We start from the raw sequence: 23,735 nt of genomic DNA, 5'->3' as shown, positions 1-23,735 counted from the left end.
AGATGCATTTTGCTTCCACAGAAAAGTGAAATAAATTCATTGCCGAAGCAACGAAACGTGATTACGTCATGTATCATCGACGATCCACAGTCATGCGTTGCGTCATTCGTCGCTTTGTTTGCACTTGACGCGAAAAGAAGGTCCAGCCACAACGCACGATATCGTTCTACAACACAAAGCGTCCAATATTGCGAGCCTTGGTCCCAAAATGGTTAATAAATGGTTAATAAATGGTTAATAATGTTCCGAGACTTTCGATCGGGGACATCCTTCAAAATTCAGTCCATTCGTGAACAAACTCTTTGTCATAATTTGTCGATAAAAAAAATATAAAATTATATAATAATATTTGGTGAAAATTAAAAATTGAATCTTCACCGATGAAAACATCCTTGGCGTGCTCCAACAGATTCTTCGTCTCCTGGTCGCTAGTGTTCACCGTGACGAATTCGATTTGCTGCAGGTGTATGATCACGCTATCTTCGCCCAGGAACACGTTTCCTGTCGGTCTGGGCCAGAGAAGCCTGGTGTTTCCGCCGCAGAGGGCGATACAGCTGGCCAAGGAGGTCCTCGAGGATCTGACCGCTCTCCTCTCGCATCTTCCAGCGACGCAGGCCCAGGACCACGGACTCTGAAACGTTCTGCGATCCAACAAGAATCGTTAGATTTTAAAGAAGACATCGATTTGCCTTTGTTTTTCACCTGTTATCCTAACTTTTCCTTGGAACGTCGTATTTTACGATACTTTAACAAGCACCAAATGGATAATTTGCGATGAAACATAGCCAGACAAACAGACAGGGTTGGTAGAAGCGGTACGAGTCCAATGGTAGGGGTGAACGTACACGAGGGTGGCTTTTATATTTTAATGTCGGTATTTTCTTTCTCTCGTTTCTTCCTTCGTTCTCTAAAACTGTTTCTCATAAAATTATGGTAATTATATCTGAACAATGTTCGCAAGCTTTATTGGAGAAACCGATTTATTTTGAGATACGACGATCGTCTCGAACATTTGTATCAAAAGGATCTTGAGATTTATGCGAAAAAGATACAACGCGTAAAAAATGTTACGTGAACGAACAAAGCCAAATGAATATGCGATGAGTTAAATGGCGTGTTATTATTCGACGCGGTTAAAAATATATATTTTTTGCGAGTGAGATGAAAAAATACCCCGACAGTAAAAATTGTATGAGAAACACAACACGAGGAACTGAGTGCCAGGTGACGTGTGCATACAGGAAAATGGTGCAGTGCTGGAGGAAAATCGAAGAAGGGAGAAGAAAGACCGTGATAAAGATTCATAAGGCGGAGAACTAAAATCTACGGGCGTAGAAATGATTAACGAATAACCGATCGATCGATTCTTATAAACCTCGAGTGTCCAGTGAAATTCAGTAAAATTGAAAACGAAAACTGTTACCCGAGGGAAGGAGGTAACACTTGGACATAATTTCATTATCTAAACCTTCTATCTCTTTAATGTGGTTTCATATTTATCGAAAGTAACTATACCACAATTATATTTGCAAAAACTAAAACCGGTGTAACTGAAACTGATTTCTCTTCAACTCGGTGAACGCGTTAAGAAAGAATTACAAAATCGAAGAGATACATTTCTACTCCAGAGCTAACGATAATTCGTTTATTTCGCTGGAATTTCGTTGATTCTAAGGATTCATAGAGAAACAAACATAAAAACGTATACACGAAGTTCGTTATTAATTTTTTGAGATTGCGAAATTAACGCGAGGTCTGAGAGATCTATCTTCAATTTGGTAGACGACAAGACAGAAATATTTGGAAAATAACCGAAACAAGGATCCAGCACGAAGATTAGATAAACGTTTCGGATAGATCGGGAGATTCTCGGAAGATGGGAAATGCAAGTCGAATGAAGACGAGGATCGAGGCAGTGGCGTGTGAAGCACAACCTGAAATATATGTTACCATCGAACAGATAACATCAGCCTGATAAATATTCATGAGACGCTTAATTATGAAATTACAAATATTCGTGAAAGTCTTGGTATAATATTAAAAAAGGAACCCTGGATATTATACTCGTATTTTTCAAAGAATCTCTCGTTAATTAAAAGGCGTAAAAGCTGGATAACGACGTGTTCACGACTTATTCATGATTCCTACAAGTATTATTCTGTTTCCTGAAACGTGTATGGTGTATAAATGGAAGTACGTCAATTATGGCTTAATTTACGACAAGATGTAATCCTATCCGTGTGGATAAGAGCGAAACGTTAAAGGGTGTAATTGTTAATTTGTAATTTCACAACCGTTGAAAAATACGTGTATATACAGATTCCAATTAAATAAACCGTCTAGGAACAAGTCACGCAATGACGATCATTTATTTGCGTTTCCTGGCTGGGAAATGACGAGAACGTTGCAACGGAAGAGACGATTGCGATTCACGAAGAGAGACAGTTTTTTTAAATACTCTTTACTGTTATATCGTGCAACCGTAACACTTCTATAATTACACAGAACGATGTAAAGAATTGATTTGTACGTACGAGAAAAATTATACGTGGTTCCCCTTAACATAATTGTTGCACCTAATAACTACCTTGTATTCTTGGAATTTTATCCTCTTTGTTAGTCTCTATTTCGATATAGTCCGTATTTTAATAATTATCGCAAACGTACCGTTCAATTAATGTTTATTGGGTAAAGTCGTTCGATAAATATTCTGTTTACTTTTGTAATTGCAAGTAGTTTTGTCACGACATATTTCCAACTGAAATAACCGAATTGACGTAACACATGCGTCAGCAGCAACAAGTATGTTAAAAAAAGGTACTGTTATACTTTGTAACTGCATCGATGTATGAAGGTAAAGGTAGTGCAACAATATTGAATATGTAAACAACGTCTAATTTTGATCTCTGACTTTTTCTTCTATTTTTAAACGTTTTAAGGATATACGTATCGCCGTTCCAATGTAATAATGACGTAAGTGAAAATTTCGAGATAAACGCGTTACCAGTCTCACGCATATCTAATTTCTCTACTATAAAAGTTTCATAATTTTCCTGGCCACTACACATCGCGGTAACGTCGTTATCGAGATATAAATAACCTTGTTGGCTATCGCACTTCGTAGCAATAACGATAAGTGAGATCAAGTTGTTTATCGTAATCTTATAAAACATTTCCTTCGTCGTTTAATTCCAACTTTCGTCAAATAAAATTACTTTTCCTCGTCTCCGGAAAAATCATTTTCTCGCAGTTGCATAATCGTTGCACTGGAACGTCGATGTACGTATGCAGTTTTTCCTGGTTGCGTAAAGCACGCAGTATTTGCTTATTCGTACAAATAAAATTGACAACGTATCTACGATAATGACAATCATAGACGAATTAACAGTTGCCAAATATCCGAATACCTACAATCACGTTACATTCAGAGATTTAAAAATCCGCTTCTCCTTCATACATAATAATCGAACACGACGACTACTATGAAAAGATCAAGTCAGATTATTCAAACGAAATAGTCAAAGGTTGAAATGAACGGATAAATGAACATGCAGAGAACACGAAAGAGAAGCAGACGGGCGCCAGCTGGTGTCCCAAAGAACAGTCGATGAAGCGGATGACGGATCATCCCCCGAGGGAAGAAGAAAAATCGCGGATGGTGTTTGGAGATGGAGGACAAAATTCTTGGGCAGAGGTACAAAAAAGAGAAAGCTTTTTAGCAAATACAGGCATCTCTCCGGGTCCAGGAAGACGTTACCTAGGCTCTTCCAGATACTCGTAGAGCCGTTCCTCGGGTTTCTTCGTGCTTTCATTACCGACCAGGAAAGTAACCAAGCCTCGTTGCAACTCCTTCAGTCTTTGACGTCGATCACGGTTGTGCGGGAGGTAATGAACGAAACGAGATATGCGGCAACAAAAGGTACAAATAAAGATTAAATAAATAACGGCTTGTCCGTTTTTTGGGGGGGTATGGGAGGGATTCGTGGAATCGTAAGAAGCAAAGGAATATAAAGTGGTTCGCGAAACTACTCGAACATTTGCCATGAAAAATTTTTCCGAATATACTACGCGGGTTATACGAAATATTTCGAAATTTTGTCGGTATATCGTAATAAGTTAAAATTTGTTCGTGCTTCGCATAATGCATATCCGTAAAGAGTTTCTGCGATAAGTGTTATGTGAATAATTTCGTGGGTTACTTTGTGCAATATTTTCACGCTATCAGCAATTTTTTCCATCGATAAGAAAAAGAGAAAAGGACGGAGTTTCACTGTGTATCGCATGCAAAAAAGATGGCCTCGATAGCTTTCTTTAATTTGTCATGATTATCGCTTAATGAGAAGGCCACGAATTGTTTCCAACTGATAGCTACAATTTTCTATTATAAAGGAAAAGTTAAGTAGAAAAATTTACTAAATGTACCGTTTTTATAACGCGTTCCTATCGTGTTCTTATCAACAACCCTTCACAGAAATCACATTACAGCTGTTAATCTAAACACATTCGTGGTTTCGTCATTACGTGAAATCAACGATAAATTAAGAAACCAAATCAAGTCATCGTATTACGTATAAGAAAAAAAGACAATAAAATTTCGTTCCTTCCTATTTTCCTTTAAAAACCAATAACACGAACATCGCGTATATAAATAATTGGATCAATAATGGGAACCGATAAGGACGAGAAACGAAAATAAAAAGGACGAGACGTGACTGGAAAAAAAAAGATTTAAAAAAAGATAAAAGACTGAAACCTTGCATTCTTTCTTTCTAATTAGATTCGCGACGACTGTTGGGAACGATAAGATCGTCGTCGGCGTGTAAAAGAATGTTCGATCGAATGGCGCCGATCCGGGCGTCTCGAGAACGGCATGGCGACCATGTGAAGCTTAATAGGCGATAATAGGACCGAGTATCGACTCGTTCGCCTGGCTACCCGGTGCATCGTTATTATCGCGTACTCACCGTCGTGACGAGAACGGTTGGAGAGAAGCAAGCGGCGGAGCGTGCGCGTACATGGCGATGAGGAGGACCCCGGTCGTCAGGACCAGGAAGAGGAGGATCTTCCTCATCCATCCGCTCGGTACGCTGCCCACCATCCTCGACAGTCTGTAAAACAAATTAATTGCAACTCGTTATTACTTTCGCGTGATTGAATTTTTTCGAGTTTCCTCTTGCGTTTTATTAATAATAATTAGCGAAGAGGTGGATCGTTATGTTATGTTTCAAGTAACTGGAAAATAAGGACTATGAAAGTAAAATAAAAATAAATATCAGTAGGTGTCTTAATGGTTCGCGGTATATATAATATCGTTCTTTTTATGCTATGGAATCAAGATGCGAATTAATCGCTGGTGTCCGAAAGAAGAATTTTAAAAGCTACGATAGTCGAATTCTCTGAGCCGTGAAAATGATCTTAACGAGCAAATATATACTATTAAGCAAATTAATTAGATCAATTCAATTCTTATAACACAGCGATGTAATAAATAACACGATGAAATAATCTTTGCAATAAATATCAATATTAAATATTACGGAATAATAGGTGAAATAAAACTACTTTTTTCGAATTAGCAAAGCTCCGTATCTCGCGCCAATACAAAAATAAATAAAGATATTTAGGGAAGATATAATCCAAGCAGAAAATTTTATGAATAGTAGTACTTTTATATTTTATATTAGATGGTCCGAAAAGTTTCTTACGTTTTATAAGGAAATAATGGATGCACAACATTTACCGTTTTATCTTATTTCATCGAATTACGTATGATCCATTTTGTTCTATCAAAATGAAGATCACAATGAAGTTCGACAGATTAGGTTTCATGTTTGTATAAAGATGCGTTGTTGTAAAACACGTGTCTGAAAAAGAAAGACACTTTTCGGACAACCTAATAGATTATTTGCACGAGAAATACGAGAGTTCGTGAAATATTGATTTCTAAAATTATCGAAGGTAGAGTGCGGTATCGCATCATATTGACTGTATATATCGTACATATTTGCTTTTATATAATATTTACTTTGATATCGATTTTTTTTCCTTTCCTTTAGATTACTTAGATTTTTACACTATAGTCGAGGATGTAAATTATTTATCGAGTGTATCTTTCGCATTTGTGACATGGATAAACATAACAGTGTTTGAATTGCTTCCAAGCTATTACCCGATGGAACGTTGCCTATTAAAATAATTTTCTAGCGAATCTTAGCGATTTATTTTCTGAGAATCGACCGACCATTACACTTTCATTTACCGTGGTCATGAACGAAGCCATAAATTGCGAATCTCGGTGAGCCGGCTTACGTTCAAGCCGAAATAAAACTGGCAGAGTTTCCAAGCCTAATCTCGCACCAAGAGATCAAACGATTGACCAACTACAGCAATTTGATAGAAGACACTTGGTAGCAAATACTTCGATATTTGCCTAATTCTAGCGTGATCCTCGAATCTCTTGTGTATCGCGCCAACAAGCTCCAAGACTTTTAACGTTTTAAGACGAATTTTTACGAAAATTCACGTTTTTGACAATGCAATTAAAAAGAAAGATCTCCTTCGTTACCAATATTCTGGATATTATATATTATTTCATATTAACTGCATTGTGTGCAATTTTACGTCTTCAAATATCCTACAAGTGCATAGAAATCTGCGGTCTAAATATACTTACAAATTTAAGAGAAACTTATTCATCGTTCGACAAGTCATTCTGCAAAAGAGATTTTTAAGTAATGAAAAAGATGCGACTAAGCGAGTCGAAAATGACTGAACTGACAGAGTATTTAAAACGAAGCGGTAGCTTTCTGACGTTAACCGATCGAAGTAAAAACGAATGGAGAATCGACTGGAATTATTTTTTACCTTCGCACATAATTCCGTAAGAAAGTATCGAGTACGGAGTAATTGCTCGTTTTCAATGAAAACGGGAAACGGTATTCCGTATGTTGAAGCATCGAGCACCAGCGAGTAGCGACTTATTCCGTAGTTTCGCCTTTACTAACCGTGGACTGTGGACTAACTTCGCCTCGACCGCTATTGCGTATCGGGAGGCTCAAGTTTTCGTGTTAACGAACAACCGCTGGCCGAGAATCGATTGGAACAAACCTATATGGTAAATTGAGTCGAAGGACAGGCGAAAGTTTCACGGTAATTTTATGCGGACACGTCGATTGTCGTGCAGGGGTTGAAGACAGGGGAGACCGATGAGAAAGAGTCGGTTGTACGAAGTACGCCTTTGTCTTTTGTGTTTCTGATTGATTAAACGAGCGATAGCTTCGTTCGTGATATACAGTGAACGCTATATCAATAGGAATATTTCTCTTTCGGGTAACAATCTTTCATAATTTGTTTACGAAAGGCAAAAATTAATCGTAGATTTTTCCTTCGAGAATTTTGTTTTATCATTTTAAAAATCTTCGTTCAAGTATTCGTTCACCGGTACGACGATAGGAAAGACAAAAAGGAAAACTTGAACGAATTGCTTTTTTAAACGCGGGAATTTAAACCTTCGAGCTTCTGTAGAATTGCCCAACAAAACGGGGACGTTTTAGCACAAAGGGCGTGCGAGTCGAGGTGTGCAATGCACGTCCCTAAAAAGGGGACGTCTCTTCGAACAGAAAAGTTCTCGTGCTTACAAAGGGTTTTTGTTTCAAGCAGACGTGCTGTTCCATCTCGATACACGTTCCGGCGTCGGTGGAACACGTGACTCACACTTGGGGACCACGCTTTTGTGTAATTAGGTCTCGTGACCCCTTCTAAGGCGTGTCGTGCACCACGAAAATAATTCGTCGTTCCTGGCCAGACAACTGATTAAGAAGAAACCGAGCGCCACGTGTTAATCTTCTTTTAATGGGAGCTGTAATTATAATACAAGCAGTATAGCATGGAATATTATTTACAGACGATTTGAGAAAGGAAACACAGTACTTTAGACGACACTGATATTACCAACGTTGATATCTTTTTTATTGCATTCGAAGATTTTCCTTCTTAGAATTTTTTACGAACGTTTGATCACGTTGATAAGATTATTCGAGATATCGTATACAAGCAACGCTTCGGGAAAAAGTAAACTAAATTTTAAAGTAAAGTAAGTAAAAAGCAGTTGTAATTTCAAGGGTGGAGAATTAACGTTCAATTGAATTTAGAGATTTCGAATTCACAATGTTAGTATAACATTAATTTAACAGAAACGTTACAAAGTTCTAGGAATCTAAAAAATTATCAGATCTGCTTGCCAGATACCGTATAACTATCTTATGTACTGCATATACTGTTTGCATTACTAATTCGAGTTGCAGGCCGCTCCTGTGATATTGTACATGTCTACTATACATTTGTCATGATACTACCATACATCTATCGTGTCATACGTTCGTGTGTAAGTCAGTTGGGAACTTCTCGGGTCTCGGATCGAGCTGATATTCCCTATCATAGAGTAGAATGCTGTTAACATGACTCCTGGCATCAATAATGATATCCATGTTCACGTGAGATATCACGTGAGAACCGTTGATCCGTATCCAAACTAATAAAATGTTCTAAATAAACAAAAGAAGCATTCCATCGCGTTATGTCTAGAGATATATATCAAATAATCAATAGTAAAACTCACTGGTAGTAAAAGAAGCCACAATTCGCAGGCCTTTGGACGTGCGGTAAACCGGAAGCCTTCATCGTTATGGTACAGTTCGATTTTTCCAGGATATCGTTTAAATTGAAAATGCAGAACAACAAACGAACAATGACACTAAACAGCTCGCAAATTCAACTGCATTAACTCGATAAATTATGTTAAGGAATTAGCAAAACACTATGTTTCACAACGTTAGAGGATTCAACAATTCTATAACCCATGATTCTACGTCAGGTTACCATGTAACTCTTTTTCCTTTATTATCACAGATTATTTTCCAATGGTCGTTATCTCGATGAAAATACCGAACCATAAAAGCGCCATAAGAGAAGCTTGGGTTATCACGCTTAACAACGTTATTGTACTTAACAGCGTTACGATTGAATACGAAGGATTGATAGCGCGTCCTGCGAATCCCGATGAAGCTAACTGAAAGGATGGCGAAACCTCGGGAAGCCTCAAACTCTAATAGACGCAATAACGTTCGGATAAGTGTTGACATTGAATTATCTTCAAACTGATAATGTATCAAGTACGGTATCAAATCAATTTTAATTTGATTACGAATTGAACGTTGACATACACATTTCGTATATGCGTAATATAAAATGTGAAATATAATATAATATACGCTGTTCACGCTGTTCTTGGTAGTCACCGGTATCAGTGCCAATATCTTCATGTAACCAACTGCGATGCTGGGCGAAACGTTGGAATCCTCTTCCTTTTGGACACGCCACTTACCCGGAAACCTCAAACAATGTTGAGCCACAAGTATCGTTAGATGTATCGATGCTAAGTGTAACAATGTGAATAGCGACGATTCAGGCTGTGGAATACGCTCTCTTACTCTCTCAAGATTCTGATATAATACGATACAATCTACATGTATAAAATGCAAAAGTGACACACAAATGAGTGACACTCGCTCATCCACGTGCAGCCCAAATTGTTGTACCTAGAAGCGTGATATTTCGATAGAATACACTTTTTATTAAAGCGTAAGCTTAGGATTAGAAAGGATTTTTGGAAACGTGGATCATGAAGGGGTAAATAGGGCGTAGAATTTTTTTTATAAAGATACTCATATCCCACAAGTTGCTAAAGTTAGAAACACGACGAAACGAAAGGAAACTAATTGGAACGAAAATTCGAGGATATCGCGGACTACGAAGGATTATGAAAAGGTGGAATGTAGACACCTTGGCCCTGTTAGTCCCGCCACGTCCCAGTTCTACGTCAGTGGATCGGTTCGTCCTGCCACGCGAGGCGTCACGACGCTTCGCGGCGTGCGCCGACGGCGAACGTCGCGGCGTCGCCTCGACTGGTAGCCAGGCAACGCGTATAATATGACCAGCGTAATAGTTTGAAACGAAACGGTCGCGGGAGCGGATCGAGTTCCTCGTCCAACCATTTCTTCCCCACTTTTTTTTTCATTTTTTTAATCTCGCGATCCTTCGTCGTCGTCGTCGTCGACGACATCGGGCTCGATGGAGAACGGAAGTGGCACGCGACAGTACCGAAGGGAACCAAGGGAACGCTTGTACGTACACGTCGTGCACGCTTTATGCCGCGTTTCCATCGTGGAAAATACGTTTGGTAATTTACGTCGACTGTATTTGATAGCGTTAGATCTTTTCTGTGAAGAAAAAAGAAAGAAAAAGAAGGAATAGAAGGAATGTTCCGGTATTTTGGAGGTTTCAAAGTATGGTCGGCATTAGATATATATATACGTGAAAGTGAGAAAATTTTGGGTTACAAAGTGTGAGTTTAATACCATTATGGTGCAGTAAAATAATCAAAAATAGAAAAAAGACTTGCGGATAGAATGTAAAAATATTGAACTATCCATACAGAATCTTTAAAAACCAGAAGTTTGAGTTAGTATGATGTAGTAGTTTCATAATCTTTTTTCTAGCCGAATCAAGTATGCCAAGGCGATTGATAAGTACATTGCGGATATTCGTGTAATCATAGAAAATTTCAAAGTGAAAAAAGTTACATATAATATGGAAAAATAGAGGAAATATTCGAAGCAAAATATTCATTTAGATATTTCATGGAGGAAACAAATTCCCATTTTCCTTTAGTTATACTCATAAAAGTATGAAATTGCATAAAGATCTGCACTCTAGCCATAAGTTCTTCTTCTTCTTCTTCTTCTTCGGTCTAGTCTAAGCCAATGTCTGTTAAAAAATTTATTTCGTAAATTTTTCACGATAAACCGCTAGCCTTCCAGCCTAACGCCATTGCGTCCTACGGTTTTAAGTAAAATAATCAATGGAAAAATAGGACAACGTAGGTAAGAAAACAAAGGGGCACAAACTTTGTGAAATATAAAAAGGATCGTAACGCTTGTTGTATCATCGATTATATCTTTGCAACTCGATCTTTCTTGTCGAAGTAGTGAGATTAAATATGAGGGCGGTGGTGTAGGTTTCGATCTACCGAGTAGGTTGATGAGTTATGTAGTCATTTCAACGATGAATGACTATCTTTAAATTATCCTTGACCAAGTGCGATCCCAATGCACAGCTCCTGCTAGAAGATTTGAAATGTTGTATCGATGTAAATCAGGCTTCAAGCATAAAAAATAAATACGACGGAATACGAAATGACGGTGCATGCTTGGCGACGGATATAATGAGAGACCGATGATAGTAATTATTCGTGATGGTTTGATTGCAACCGATTGATTGTCGTACATGCACGTTACGTTAAAAAGAAAAAAAGAAAAAGAAAAAATCGCGGAGAGAAAGAAGTACTTGACGATGTTGTACATATTCTGGAATACTTCAATTTAATAATAACATTGATTAACGGGTGAATAGTTAGCGTGATAATCCGTTTTTAATTACAGATTTCATATTACATCATAAACTTTGTATCTTTTTATACGACATTAAAAAAGAAAGGTCGTCAGGTATCGTTTCATAGTCGGCTAAGCTGAAAGTTTCGTCAATTGAGTAGGCTTGGCATAAATCGATCGTATACCGGTGAAGGACGAAACAAACGGCGCAAGAACTATAAAGAAGCTTTGTTCGTTCGAATATTTATCTTGCATCGCGTGCATCAGACATTTTATGCAATAAAAGGAAACAAAATACCTCTTTTATACTTTTTCCAGTTCCACGAAGCTTTTATCGAATACGCAATTTTCTAACCTAAGAAATCTAGGCTATAGATGAAAAACATAATAACACATTTCCTGTTCTTTGCGAGAGAACAGTTTTGAACCTCGTTATGTTATCAATCTTCTCCGCGTCGAAGCTGCTCTTCCATTCGATTTTGCAATTAAGTATGTGTCTTTCGCTTATCGTTTTCGACATTTGTAACGATATTAATGACATTAGTTAGGCAGGTTAATATTCATTAAGTTAGGTAAATACATATCTTTCTAGTCACCGAATGTCATCAAAATCAGAAAATAAACAAAAATGTACTTATCACATTTTCTCCCGTTAAAACTACAAATAGAACATTAGTCTAGAAGAATATATTTTTAAATAAAAAATTTGTCGAGCAATTAAGATCAACCGAAATAAATAAAGTGGTCGTGTAAAAAAATTCTAATATCTAAAAGTAGAAGTTTGAAATACGCTGAATGAAAATCGTTGAAAGAGAATAGAGAGACAGAGAGAGAGAGAAGCGAATGAAAAATTCAAAGTCGCACGAAATCTTGATATACACGACGCACCATTGGCTATTTTAATACCGTGTCAAGGAGTTAATTATGCATGCTTGTATTCAAGATATTCGCTTTGTTTTCCATTGGGGCAATGTGCGTCTATAAAACTAGGACGTATTTTAATTTCCATATGAAATTCCTTGTATTTAATCTTAATCGAAGCTTTCCATTCACCTCGCCTTCATACTAATTTCTTTCGTCACGATCGCGTATTACTTTTTCCCTGACCAATTACAGGTTATTAACTTCCATCTAACTAATCCTCGACGATACGTTTTTATTAGCAGAGTCGGAATAAAATCGGAATAAAATTTAATCGAAGGTGAGATTAACTTTTATAGCTACCATTAGCAATATTACGATGGATATTACGATTATAAGAGACTAGTTTTCTCAACAGTTTTTAGGATTTTTCTTTTAGGAAATGTATTCTTTAAAATCAGTTAATATGTTAATAATCCTCTTACGTTAAAGCTGTTAATAAGATTATTACACATCTAAAATCGCAGCAGAGTATACGAGACTGTTTACATATTCAATTACGAGTCACAACGACAGACCATTCTGTAAAAAGTCTACGCGTTTTATAATTTTATTTATATTTTTCTCTCGTTTTAGCCTTAAACTGCCCTGAAACAAACGAACTACTCTATCGTTTTCCTTTGTGAAAAAATCGAACCGCGGAGCGCAGTTGATCCACAGGCTTCGGGAAATTATCTTGTTGTTCGATCGACAGCACGCTAATGTTCCAGCTTTGTTGATATACAAGATATCGAAGTAACGTATTATCATCTACATCGAAACTGATTCTACCATTAAGAAAAGTACGATTTTAACCGACAAAACAAACGAATCCTATATCTGCTAAAAGTGTAACTTCACATACATATATCTAACATTTTAAAATTTCTTTTATGCTTTGAGCTTCTTATAACAAAAAAGTTCTTCCACATCTTAGGATCTTTTGAAATATTTTATATCATAGAATATCCCAAACACGACTTTCTTAAAAATATCTTTCGATATAAATGAAACTATAAAAGAAAACAGTTTGTTCCTGTTCGTGCTACCATACGAGGTCAACTATCGCGGAGGAACGCGGACCAACAGGTTGGAAGGGAAGGCGAGGACAGGGGATCAAAGGCTAAAAAAAGACGAATTAAAATTGCGCAGGTAGAGTCTGCGGTATGCGACAAAAACGAGCATTTTGATCGAGGAAAGCCAGGAAGATCGAAGGCCGAATAATTCGATGCAAATGCGTCAGGCAGGCATCGAAACGACACGACGGTACCACCAAGCTCGAGTATATCGTGACTACAGCAACACGCTCCAAAATGTCCTACGGCTCGAATCCATCGGTGAAAAGGTAAGGGGTGGCTTTTAGCTGGAATCTCCGCAAAGGGCATGATCGATAAACCACGACACCATTTTCAAAAGGTTCTTGTACGAATATCGTTTTAAAAAGTAGTCGTGTCTCAACGATTGACTTAGAGGCAATCGTGAATCTCAACAACGAAAATGAATTCACAAGGAAAGCTTAAAGCGAGAGTTCTCTATCTTTTTCCTTTAGGAAATTTCAAACAACTTTTATAGCTATCTTTATTATAATTGTAAAAACAGTCGAATAAATTAAAGCTAACCAATAATACGCTTGCAAATAAAATAGATTTGTTCCGTGGCTCTCTTTAGTCATTGTTCTAAGAAATCTTTATATATCCAGCTTTACGCACACGCTAAATTATGTTTTTAGCTGGTGAATTTTTTCGATTACGTTATATCCAATTTTACGCTACACACGTATTATGTAGCTATTATCGTTGCTTTTCTTCTACTTCTCTCTTCGTATTTTCTATTCCCCTTTATTTCTTGCATCATGTATAGATATATACACAATTGTGCGTGTATCTTGGCTTTACAATCGTTCTATTAATAAATGATAACAATGACAAGAACCTATTGTAAATAAACACTAAGGTCTATCCTTGTCATGAATAAATCTCAAGCTCGTCAATTTCGATAAATATCGACGAATCGTACAGATTTGTAGACAACATCGAACATCGATGCTTTAGGTTTCTCAGGTTTCTCAGGTTATGTAAAACGTAAGAATTCAATCGTAAAACACGATACGCAAAGTGGTTCTTAGAACAGGCATAAAAGTGGACAAACCATGTGAGAAAAGGAACGTTTCAGGACCGCGTTTCGGCGAACGATGACAATGCTGGCCGCTATGGAAGCTACTTCGAACAAGCGTAATATCACGAACATGTATGAAGATGCCATTTTACCAGAATACAATGTCACCACGACAGCAAGCGGAGCGGCTAGTAAGACGAGTCACTTCGAGACCGATTTGCATGGGAATGTTAACATTCTTCTCGGCGGGTGAGTAACCGGCTTTCGATGCACGATACTCAATACCGGTCGATCGATACGATCGGCGATACACAATCCCGCAATCCACAGCTTTCAACGACTTTCTATCGTCACACGGGGAAACTCTACGCGTGTTTTCGATTTAGTCGAACGGTATCCCGCGGTAATATTTTGTTCTATTGTACCTTGGCGGAGAATTTGCCTGGAATTTTCTTCGATGAAATAATGAAAAATTTTTCTATGCAGAAATAAACGCAGGGAATTTATTTAAAATTACTTTTCTACAGAGTCATGAACAGTGAACCGATTATAGATATTTGGCCGTGGAATCTGATCATTGATTTATCGATGAATATTTTTCTATATCGTTACGTTAATATTACAAAGAATTTAGTTTCAAGACTGTGAGGTATTTATTTTACAATATCGCGGGGAATTCAGCCAACGTTTGTCTATAGAAAGAAATTTACTTTAGATATTTTCCTCTGCTATGATAATATGGAATTTATTCGATATATTTTCTTGCGGAATCCCGTCATCCAATATCTTTCCACGATACTAAATTTTCTTTTAAATATTTCTCATCTAATTAGAAAGAAGGTTGAAAAAGTTTATTTTATATTTATCTTATTTTATGGAAATAAATTAATTACGGAGAGCCTAGTTCGAACATTTTTCTACGAAATCTCTGTGAATTTATATTAAACACTCTTCTACGGAATTACGAACGATTTATCTGAAATATTTCTAGGAAAGTTCTATCATTGAATATTTCTGTCGGGAATCAATTTATTTATTTAGATAACCGTAGAAAATTTATTTCAACTACTTCTAGATCGAGCAACCTTTAATTGAACCATTTTTATGATGTTCGAGTGCTATTAATAGGAATACGTTTCAGGATGAGTTGTTCCAGCTATTTGTATTTTCAACGGCTTCATTAACTCATCGATCGGTGTTATGTAACAACGAACGACGTAAATAAGCTTTATTTAAATTTTAAATTATCTTCGTAACATGATTAAACAGAGAATCTGATAAGGAATAATTAAGGACGCCAGAGATGAATTTGCATAGGTTTATTATTTTTAAATCACTTGCAATTTATAATATTAATCAACTAACGGCGTCTCTTTGCTTGATTAAAGTCCACGCAACTTTCATACGGTTCTTCCCTGCAGAGCAAAGAAAAGATAACATCCGGTAAGCACGATTTAGCCTCCTTTCTATGTTATAGACCGTATTTACTGAGTAAACCACTAGATCAGTGTTTCTCAAACTCGATTAGCATAAGCAGCGAAACTTCATCATCTTCTTCAACTTCTTACGCTACAAACGCGCGAGTAACTTTTTGAAAAAAAAAAGAAAAAGAAAGTAAACAGGACATACCGTACTTAGTACTGCGAGCCTTCGTATTAAAAAACTTCGCGAAACTTTCATTCAATATCGAACATGTCATCGTAGAAATACTAAAACCTCATCGAAGAAGAAGAAAAGAAAATTCGATGGAAATTGAAAGAGAAGATGCTCGGTCGGATCTCTGGACGAGTTTATAAATTTCGTAATTTCAATTTGGAACAAACGAAGGACGTTTCAATCAATTTTCAAGCAACTTTAGAGAGATTCTTTAGAGAGGAAGATTCTACGCTCGACTTGATTTAAATCGTTCAAAATTATTATAATAAGATCGTTATTTATATAGTAAAGACGTAGCAAAGAAGGAAAGAGAATTCGCGAATCCTCGAACGACTGTAAAATTCGACAAATTGTATCAAAACTGACGTCGCAAATTTTGAAAATATCGCATTTCCGTGATTTTTATTGAAGAAATAAGTCGAGTTGGCTCGTGACTCATAAAGAGAACGGTTTGCACAGGAAGTGGCTTCGTCACCGTAATAATTGCAGGAACAACTGTATTACAGTAGCCGTGATCATTTAATACGCGGCGTATCGTAAACAACGGCCATCGAATCACCGGTTTGCCACGATGGTGAAGCTCGTGGTCGCAGAAATCGTCTCGACGAACCGTGAAATCGCAGACTCGTCCTTTTATCCGCGTGAAACGACTCTCAACGGCGGAGACTGTTGCTTACCGTCTGCCATTACGCTCAAGTTTCTAACTTTCAAAAAGCGTTAAAGCCATTAAGGACACTTTGAGGATTAGTGAAAGCGATTATCGCACTCGCAACAACAATCTCCAAGTTTAACATTAGCGAATATTAGCCACACTGATATTTTGCTGTCTGAGTTTGTGTTAAATCAATCAGCGACAGATTTTTTTTACTCACTTTTTTCGGAGGAATAGCTTCTTTGACATCTGTACCTCGATTTCGAAGTTTCTTTTCATTTCTGTCGCCTACAATATAGAGGGTGATTCGTTTAAATCGATTATTGTTAATATTTCTAGTACTTTTTTATTTGATATGATGTTGCGGGCAGAAAGGGTGGAATTTTAAGGGATGCTAAAAGCTTTTTAAAGGAACTCGCCGCTCGATCGCACTACGAAACAAGTTTTTAAGAATATATTATATCTTTGAAACGATATTAGAGCGATCGACTTAAACGAAATGTTCTAAAATACTGACATACACGTGGTTGGATAAGGAATAAAGACGAAACGAACGAACGTCAACCCATAATTTATATCTCATTCGATTAACCGTAGCTGTTTATCACGATACGTTACTTGAAAACTATTTTCTTCATTTGTCACGATGTTGCCGCCAGTAGAGAATTTTTATTGTAAATATACAAATGAAAAAACATTACAAATAGATTGATATTTACATAACTGTTGAAACAAAAACTTGTCGGTATATACTTTACTTTGACCTTCATCTTATACCTATGTTTCTGAATTATATGTATTTTCTAGATTCTTATATACATATTTAAATTTCTTTCCTCGTATAGGTAAACAAGTTTTCTATTACGAACAATTCAGAATAATTAATTCACGAGAAATTTACCTCGCATTTTAACATACGCGTTTCTATACGCCGCTATATTTCCTGCACTCTACGCGTCTTTTGCATATTTACGTTTCCTCTAAATCCACCATACGTAATTCTCCCATTCATAAGCAACCAAAATTTCTATTATAAAAGTCTTAAGAGTACGCCGTTTAATTCGCGACAAAATTCACCCTATAAGAGAAGCTGCGCGTCTACGAATCTCGTCTAAAATCGATAATACGATGAACCGTGGCTGAAGATGATTTAAAACGGCCACACAACTATGAGGGAAGAGGTTGACGCGCGATAAATATACGCTCGATGGTCTCATTTCTCTCTTGGCTACACGCTCACGTTATTCTAACTCGCGGCACGGGCTCTGTTTTCTTGCAGGGCGATGCTCAGCGGCGTGATTATGGTCGTCCTACTGATGTGTTACTGTTGTCACAAGAGCATCCGGAAGAACCGACCGCAAGAGTACCCGCAATACTGGAGGACAGAGCCAGACGTGCATAGCCTCGAGGTCTTCACCACGGAAGCGCACGCTGCTGTGAGTAACCTTTCTCATGATGCACATCAAATAGCTTAATTGACACGTCTTCTTTATACGAATAGACGATTCATTTCACGTTAACCACCACTATAACGTTCTTGTGAAATAAAAATTTTCTTCTCACACGGTGAAATTTTCATTTATATAATGGTATAATTTAACAGAGACGAAAGGATAATTTCGCTAACGTAATCGATCGATTGGCCTGTGTAAAAAATCTGACAACGTAGCTTCATCCATTGTTTCTCATCTGACGTTCAGAATAACGACAATGACGAGAAATAGGCAAATAGAAATAAGTCGGGTCAACGAAGGGTTAGTGCACTCCGCTGGAAACAATTCGACTCGAGCAAATATCACGAAGGCAAGCAGAAAGGGTTAACAATAGCAAGATCTCACTTTGAGAAAACGACGGTCGTAATTTCAAGCATTTATCAACGCAAAATACGGTATACACCGTGTTCATTATGATTCGCGTTCACGAACGTGGTGCACTTAAAAGGCACGTTATGTAAGATTCAGTTAAAATAGCACACGCGAACCGAAGTTTCCGTGGCCCGATCAGATCGGGTTGGATTTAGGTGATGGTCGGATCTACTCGATCGTTCCGAGAAACGGATATCTTATCCGTGTTTCCCGACAGACTATAGCTAAAATCGGTAGCCTCGTTTTCGACGAAAACCAACCCTGTTCAGGTTAATCCGGCCTTGTGCTAAGCGCGATACGAACATATTACGCGATGATTATATTATGCCGTATAACTGACTAATCGCGCGATGCTCTATCATTTGCGGTGAAATCGTTTGCGGTTACCCTGGCTAAACTAATACGATCCTATCGATCAGGAATCTTCGTTTCACGCTTGGCTCGACTTTCGTCCGCGCTCTTATCCAATGAAAACTGTGTGTTACGTCTCTGTCGAAAGACTGACAATTTTTAGATTAATTCACGAGGAAAGTTAGAGAAGCTGAAAGTTAAAAAAGTAAAAAAAAAAAAAAATGATGAAAATTTTAAGTAAAAGTAAAATAGGTCATCCTCGAGGAATCCCTACCGTGATATCTCTAAGAATGTTTCGTCTTATACAATTAATACGATGTGTTACGACCGTTCGCGGAGAGACGCGGTCGCGAGAAAAACGCGTCAGCGAGAGGCGTAAATTCTCGCTACGATTCGGTGAATCGACGCCGCGAAGTAGTCGTTCCCCTGTTTCGGTTAAGATAACAGAGGTGGTTAAATGAGTATGACGCAGTAGAGTAAGTTATATTTCACCGTTTATTCCAACAACTTATAACGAAGGCAGTTACGCTGGTGCGTATGTACGAGATGAGTGAGTGACTGATCTACTGGTGTGTATACCCGGTTAAAGGATGTTGACCGTTCGAAGGATGTAAAATCAGTACTGTCTTGGGAGACGATGCTGTCTCGGAGGAAAGCTAAGGATGGGTGTGTCTAGCGCACGGGACCATCGGATTTGTTGGTGCCGATGTTAGTTAAGAGAGTGAGGGAAATAGGCTTCGTTGTTAATTGGTTAAACGAAGGGTCTTAACCGCCCTCGAGAGAAAGTGGTTAGTGGAAGGAAAGTTGCATCGTACGTTAGAAAAACTAACTTTCCCTAGTTAAGCCGTGGTAGACAATAGTCTTTGGAAATTCTTCGGAAACAGACGTTTGTTTGGTTTGAAGGACCTTTTCTAGGAAATCTATGAGATTTATGGAAGGTACTTGAAACTATGGAGGATACGCTGCGAGTATCCGAAGACATCTGGTTGCCATATTGCCCGCGGTGTGTGGCCTCGGCTAGGTAGAGTGTTACGCGACGTAACACGATGTTCACCTTTAATACTAACGTTTTACGTTAATTTGATATTAAAGACGATCTTTACAATTTAAGTGATTCGCGAAAATACGTATATATATGTATATCTATACCGATGAAAATTAGATAAACGTTCTTTTGGTAGATCTACCTGATGCGTGACGAATATTCCACCATCGATTGGCCAGATTTCGCACAAATTAAATAATTACTCGCGTATCGATTATATAAGCTTTAATTGTTCATTGTTAGACACGTGGACATTAATCGTCTAGCGTTTAAACGCTTATTAGCATCCTGCCTCGTGACTATTTCGTTCGAATCGCAGACTTGTTTCTCATAACGAAATAAGGCTCGTCTCGTTTCGATCTCCGCCAAGTTCTAAAACTAAACTCTAAAACTCCTCGATATTGATGTTCGTTTTTTCAGTGCTGCGATAGACAATCGACAGGCGAGGGAAACTTAGACGAGAGCACCTACGGACCCCCTTCGTGTCCTGTGACGCCAAACTCTGGCCCTGGACCACCACCGACCTACGACAGTCTGATCTTCGACTCAAGAAGCCTGCCCAACTTCATCGACAAGAAGCCCGAAGGTGCGGAGACGCCAGGAATTATAATCCCTTCCATGGTGTCTACGTTACTAAGCTTGAGCACGACCGTGAGATCCACGGAATGCAACGAGGCCACGGAACAAGAAATCTCGGACGAAGGATTGCCTTCTTACGAAGCCGCCTTAAAGCTGGACGCGAACGGCTACGTGTAACACCGGCGACCGACACGCCTCTCTGATCCCGAAGAATTTTACGATTCTTCGAATCGATCGCGTTCCTTCGCGTATCTGTGTTCAAGTAGAGCAAAGAGATTGGAGCGTCGAGGGATTGGAAAGAAGGAAGTTAGGTCCATTGATTTTTCACTTTTGCGCCTCCACTTCTCTACCTACGTTTGGGAAAACCTTGCCTCCTTGTGTTTACAACGTCGCGAAGAGAAGCTTTTTCGACGGATCAGACTGAGATTCGAGCAAGACCGTGTGCAATTGAAATTTCTGAAAGTTACGATCCAAAGGAACAGGACGAGCAAAGAGTGACACTCGGAGTGGAGCAGTTGGAGGATGTTTGGAAGAGAAGTTTCTAGTCTTCGTTTTTGATCTCGAGAGAAGAATTCGTCGAGCAACGAAACTGTAAGTTGGCAAGCATCGGACGCTTAGATCTAATTGCGGAATTTTGAAAAAACAGAGCGAACTTATCGAACCAAGATCGAGTAGTTTCCAATCGATATGTTCCAAGTTACTTAGAAGGAAGATATAGGCGTTCTTTTTTTGGCTTCGAAGAAAAGAGGTTTGTCTCGAGGAAGAAGTTGAGATAAATAGAAGCACCTGTGGATGTTCGATCTTGCGATCGAATTTATGGGAGACGAGAAATCGTTCGATGGAGAATAGATTGCAATCCATAGGTTCGAAATTACGTGCCTGGCAAGAACGATCTTCGCCTGTGATTTTTAAAGAAGAAAAGAGCCATGAGATAAATATTCAGGATGACATTAAATTTCTAATCGAGTTTGCGACGAATGAAAAATTACGTATCGAGTGATGTGCTTCAGACTATTTGAGAAAAGAAAGGAAACAGTGACGGTCGAAATGGAGTACGCGAATCAGGTTCGATTTTTCTGAAACCGTGACACTCCATCTGTGAATTATTATCTGTGAATATAATGTGATTAGATGAATGTTGATTTGTGTTTGATTAAATCGAATACCGAGATTCGAGAATTCAGCAACATCGTGCAACGAACGTATTCCAAAGAATATCCCGCATAATATCTCATTTCATATCATTTAGAAACTCGAATTCTCATCAATTTTCATGTAACGTGTAAACCTGCTCTAAATAAATGCGAGAAATATATAATACACGAGCATTTGAGAAACCAGGCGTGCTAATTGTTCCAACTATCCACAGTGTTAAATGTCGGATATATTCGCGGCAGCTGTTTACAGTGAATCCGTGGTAATCGCGTAAATTCGCGTAAATAAAAAGACAGAAACAACGATATCCGTTGGACAGATCGCGATCGTCGTTAAACTTCTCATCGGCTGAAATAGTACGCAGAGAGCGCAAGAAATCGATGATCTTATCCTTCAGCAAGTGAAGGCCACTTTAGTGGTCCTCAACCATATCGTTGATCAGCTTAAAGACCACTTTAGGCGGGCATGAATTACGCCTTCGTTTATGGTCGTTCGCGGAGCTGATCGAGTGTCGCGAATTCGTCTATGTGTTAGTTAACGCGGCTGGTCGGAGTCCTCGAAACGGCTTATGAAAACATATTTCTTTTGTCGGCGAGGAAAACACGAGAAAAAGAATTGAAAGAAATTTTGGCCAGAGGTTCGGATATCGATAAAAATGTGCAGCGCGACGATTCTATTAATCGAAGGAAACCAATCTGACAAAATTGCGCGATAAGCGAGAGGATTTAATACGTCGTTCTCTGAGAGGCGAGAAATTCCACGAATTTGGATTTGCCACATTTCTTCGATGATTTATTCTCGTTCCGAAAAGAATATTTTTAGTTTCAATGGTGAAAGCAAGGGAAAGAAAATTAAGGAAAATATCGCGAGGTTCCGATAGCGACGAAAATATCGAACGTTTTCTTTTAATCGAAGAAAATCAATTTGGTAAAATGGACGAAATAGAGAAATAATAAATAAACGAAGTGACTCGATATCGTGCTTTGAATAACGGCGAATTCTGTATATTCGAATTCGTAATATCTCTTCTGATAATAGATACGATAATAGATAAAAACAGCGATATGCATTATTCGATTCGAGCGTAAGACTTGTTCCTTTTGAAAATTAACAAACGACGAATATCCGACGAATTATCTAGAAATATTTGTCTTGCGGAGGAAAGATAGTTTAATCTATTCCCAATTTCTTATCAAGCAAATAAAATATCAGTTAAAGCATAAAATCATAAGCACATTTTAGTAACGATATAGTATATAACGAAATGATAATATTCCATTTTAAAATTGCAAGTGTAATGAATTATTATCTGGCTTATCAGTCAGAGACTAAATAACATGTTATAATTATAATACAAGCATGTAAATTGTCTCCTTAATGTCAGTGATTACGCGGTGACAAGTTAATTTCGAAGTGTATTCCCGTGTTTCAGATAGTTATTGCTTATCTATAGTTATTTCATTCAACGAATTCCGAAACGCGTGACGTCGGGACCGGATACACATTGCAATCCAAGATAAACGATATGTTATCGTCGAGCAGTATGCAAAATTAGCATAAAACTAATCACCGTGGAGTTTGTGACAATCCCTCGAGACAGCTAATGCCATTAACCGACAAATTAGTTTATTTGTTTATTCATATGTTTCCTCCATAGCGTATAATAAAACGATACGTATTAATATAACTTTGTTTTACGCTCAAGTCTTTTGCATAAATAATGTTTTTCTATTTTCTTTTCTTAACCGCGATTATTTAAAAAATCCTACCTGATAAATTAAAAGAAGAAATTGTTTCTCTTAAATCGTCTCAAACTATCTTCAATTTCTGTCTCGATTATATTTTTATTTTTTATCGATATCCGTGTATTTTCCTCGTGATTCAAGCGTAGTTGTGTACGTTGTGCATAGAGTGAAATCATGATAGTCGTATCTCGTTATAGAGCTGATAAAATTGCAAAATCTTTCGTA

At 37.9% G+C, this 23,735-nt stretch overlaps 2 protein-coding genes across 9 annotated transcripts in view; one reads left to right on the top strand and one right to left on the bottom strand.

Moving 5' to 3' along the window:
• Nucleotides 1–23,735, bottom strand: part of LOC117207143 (probable beta-hexosaminidase fdl) — a 40,200-nt gene that overhangs the window by 5,250 nt on the left and 11,215 nt on the right. Inside the window, exons 3-6 of one of the 4 annotated variants that reach the window (XM_033447059.1) lie at nt 16,991–17,058; nt 4,965–5,108; nt 3,758–3,856; nt 379–641 (exon numbers count right to left, since the gene is read on the bottom strand). In XM_033447059.1, the coding sequence (XP_033302950.1) occupies nt 379–641; nt 3,758–3,856; nt 4,965–5,108; nt 16,991–17,049 (565 nt within the window). In that variant the 5' untranslated portion in view covers nt 17,050–17,058. Of the gene's footprint in view, nt 1–378; nt 642–3,757; nt 3,857–4,964; nt 5,109–6,864; nt 6,972–16,990; nt 17,059–23,735 lie in introns of those variants that run through there. The other 3 variants (XM_033447058.1, XM_033447061.1, XM_033447060.1) reach the window with 3 other exon arrangements.
• LOC117207144 lies at nt 9,722–22,757 on the top strand. Of its 5 annotated transcripts, none has more exons than XM_033447064.1 (5): nt 9,722–10,181; nt 13,500–13,692; nt 14,520–14,711; nt 18,050–18,206; nt 20,452–22,757. In XM_033447064.1, exons 2-5 carry the CDS (start codon nt 13,661–13,663, stop codon nt 20,785–20,787), a joined length of 717 nt encoding a protein of 238 aa, XP_033302955.1. In that variant the 5' UTR covers nt 9,722–10,181; nt 13,500–13,660; the 3' UTR covers nt 20,788–22,757. The 5 variants fall into 5 exon arrangements, with proteins under 5 accessions (XP_033302955.1, XP_033302953.1, XP_033302954.1 ...); XM_033447062.1 differs by having other exon boundaries at nt 9,722–10,237; XM_033447063.1 differs by lacking the exon at nt 9,722–10,181 and adding an exon at nt 13,312–13,436.

The sequence above is a fragment of the Bombus bifarius genome, unplaced genomic scaffold (genome assembly GCF_011952205.1).
Source record: "Bombus bifarius isolate JDL3187 unplaced genomic scaffold, Bbif_JDL3187 scf7180000008023, whole genome shotgun sequence".
NCBI lineage: Eukaryota > Metazoa > Arthropoda > Insecta > Hymenoptera > Apidae > Bombus > Bombus bifarius.
Note: the sequence above shows the minus strand (reverse complement) of the source record. Positions and strands in the feature narration are given on the sequence as shown.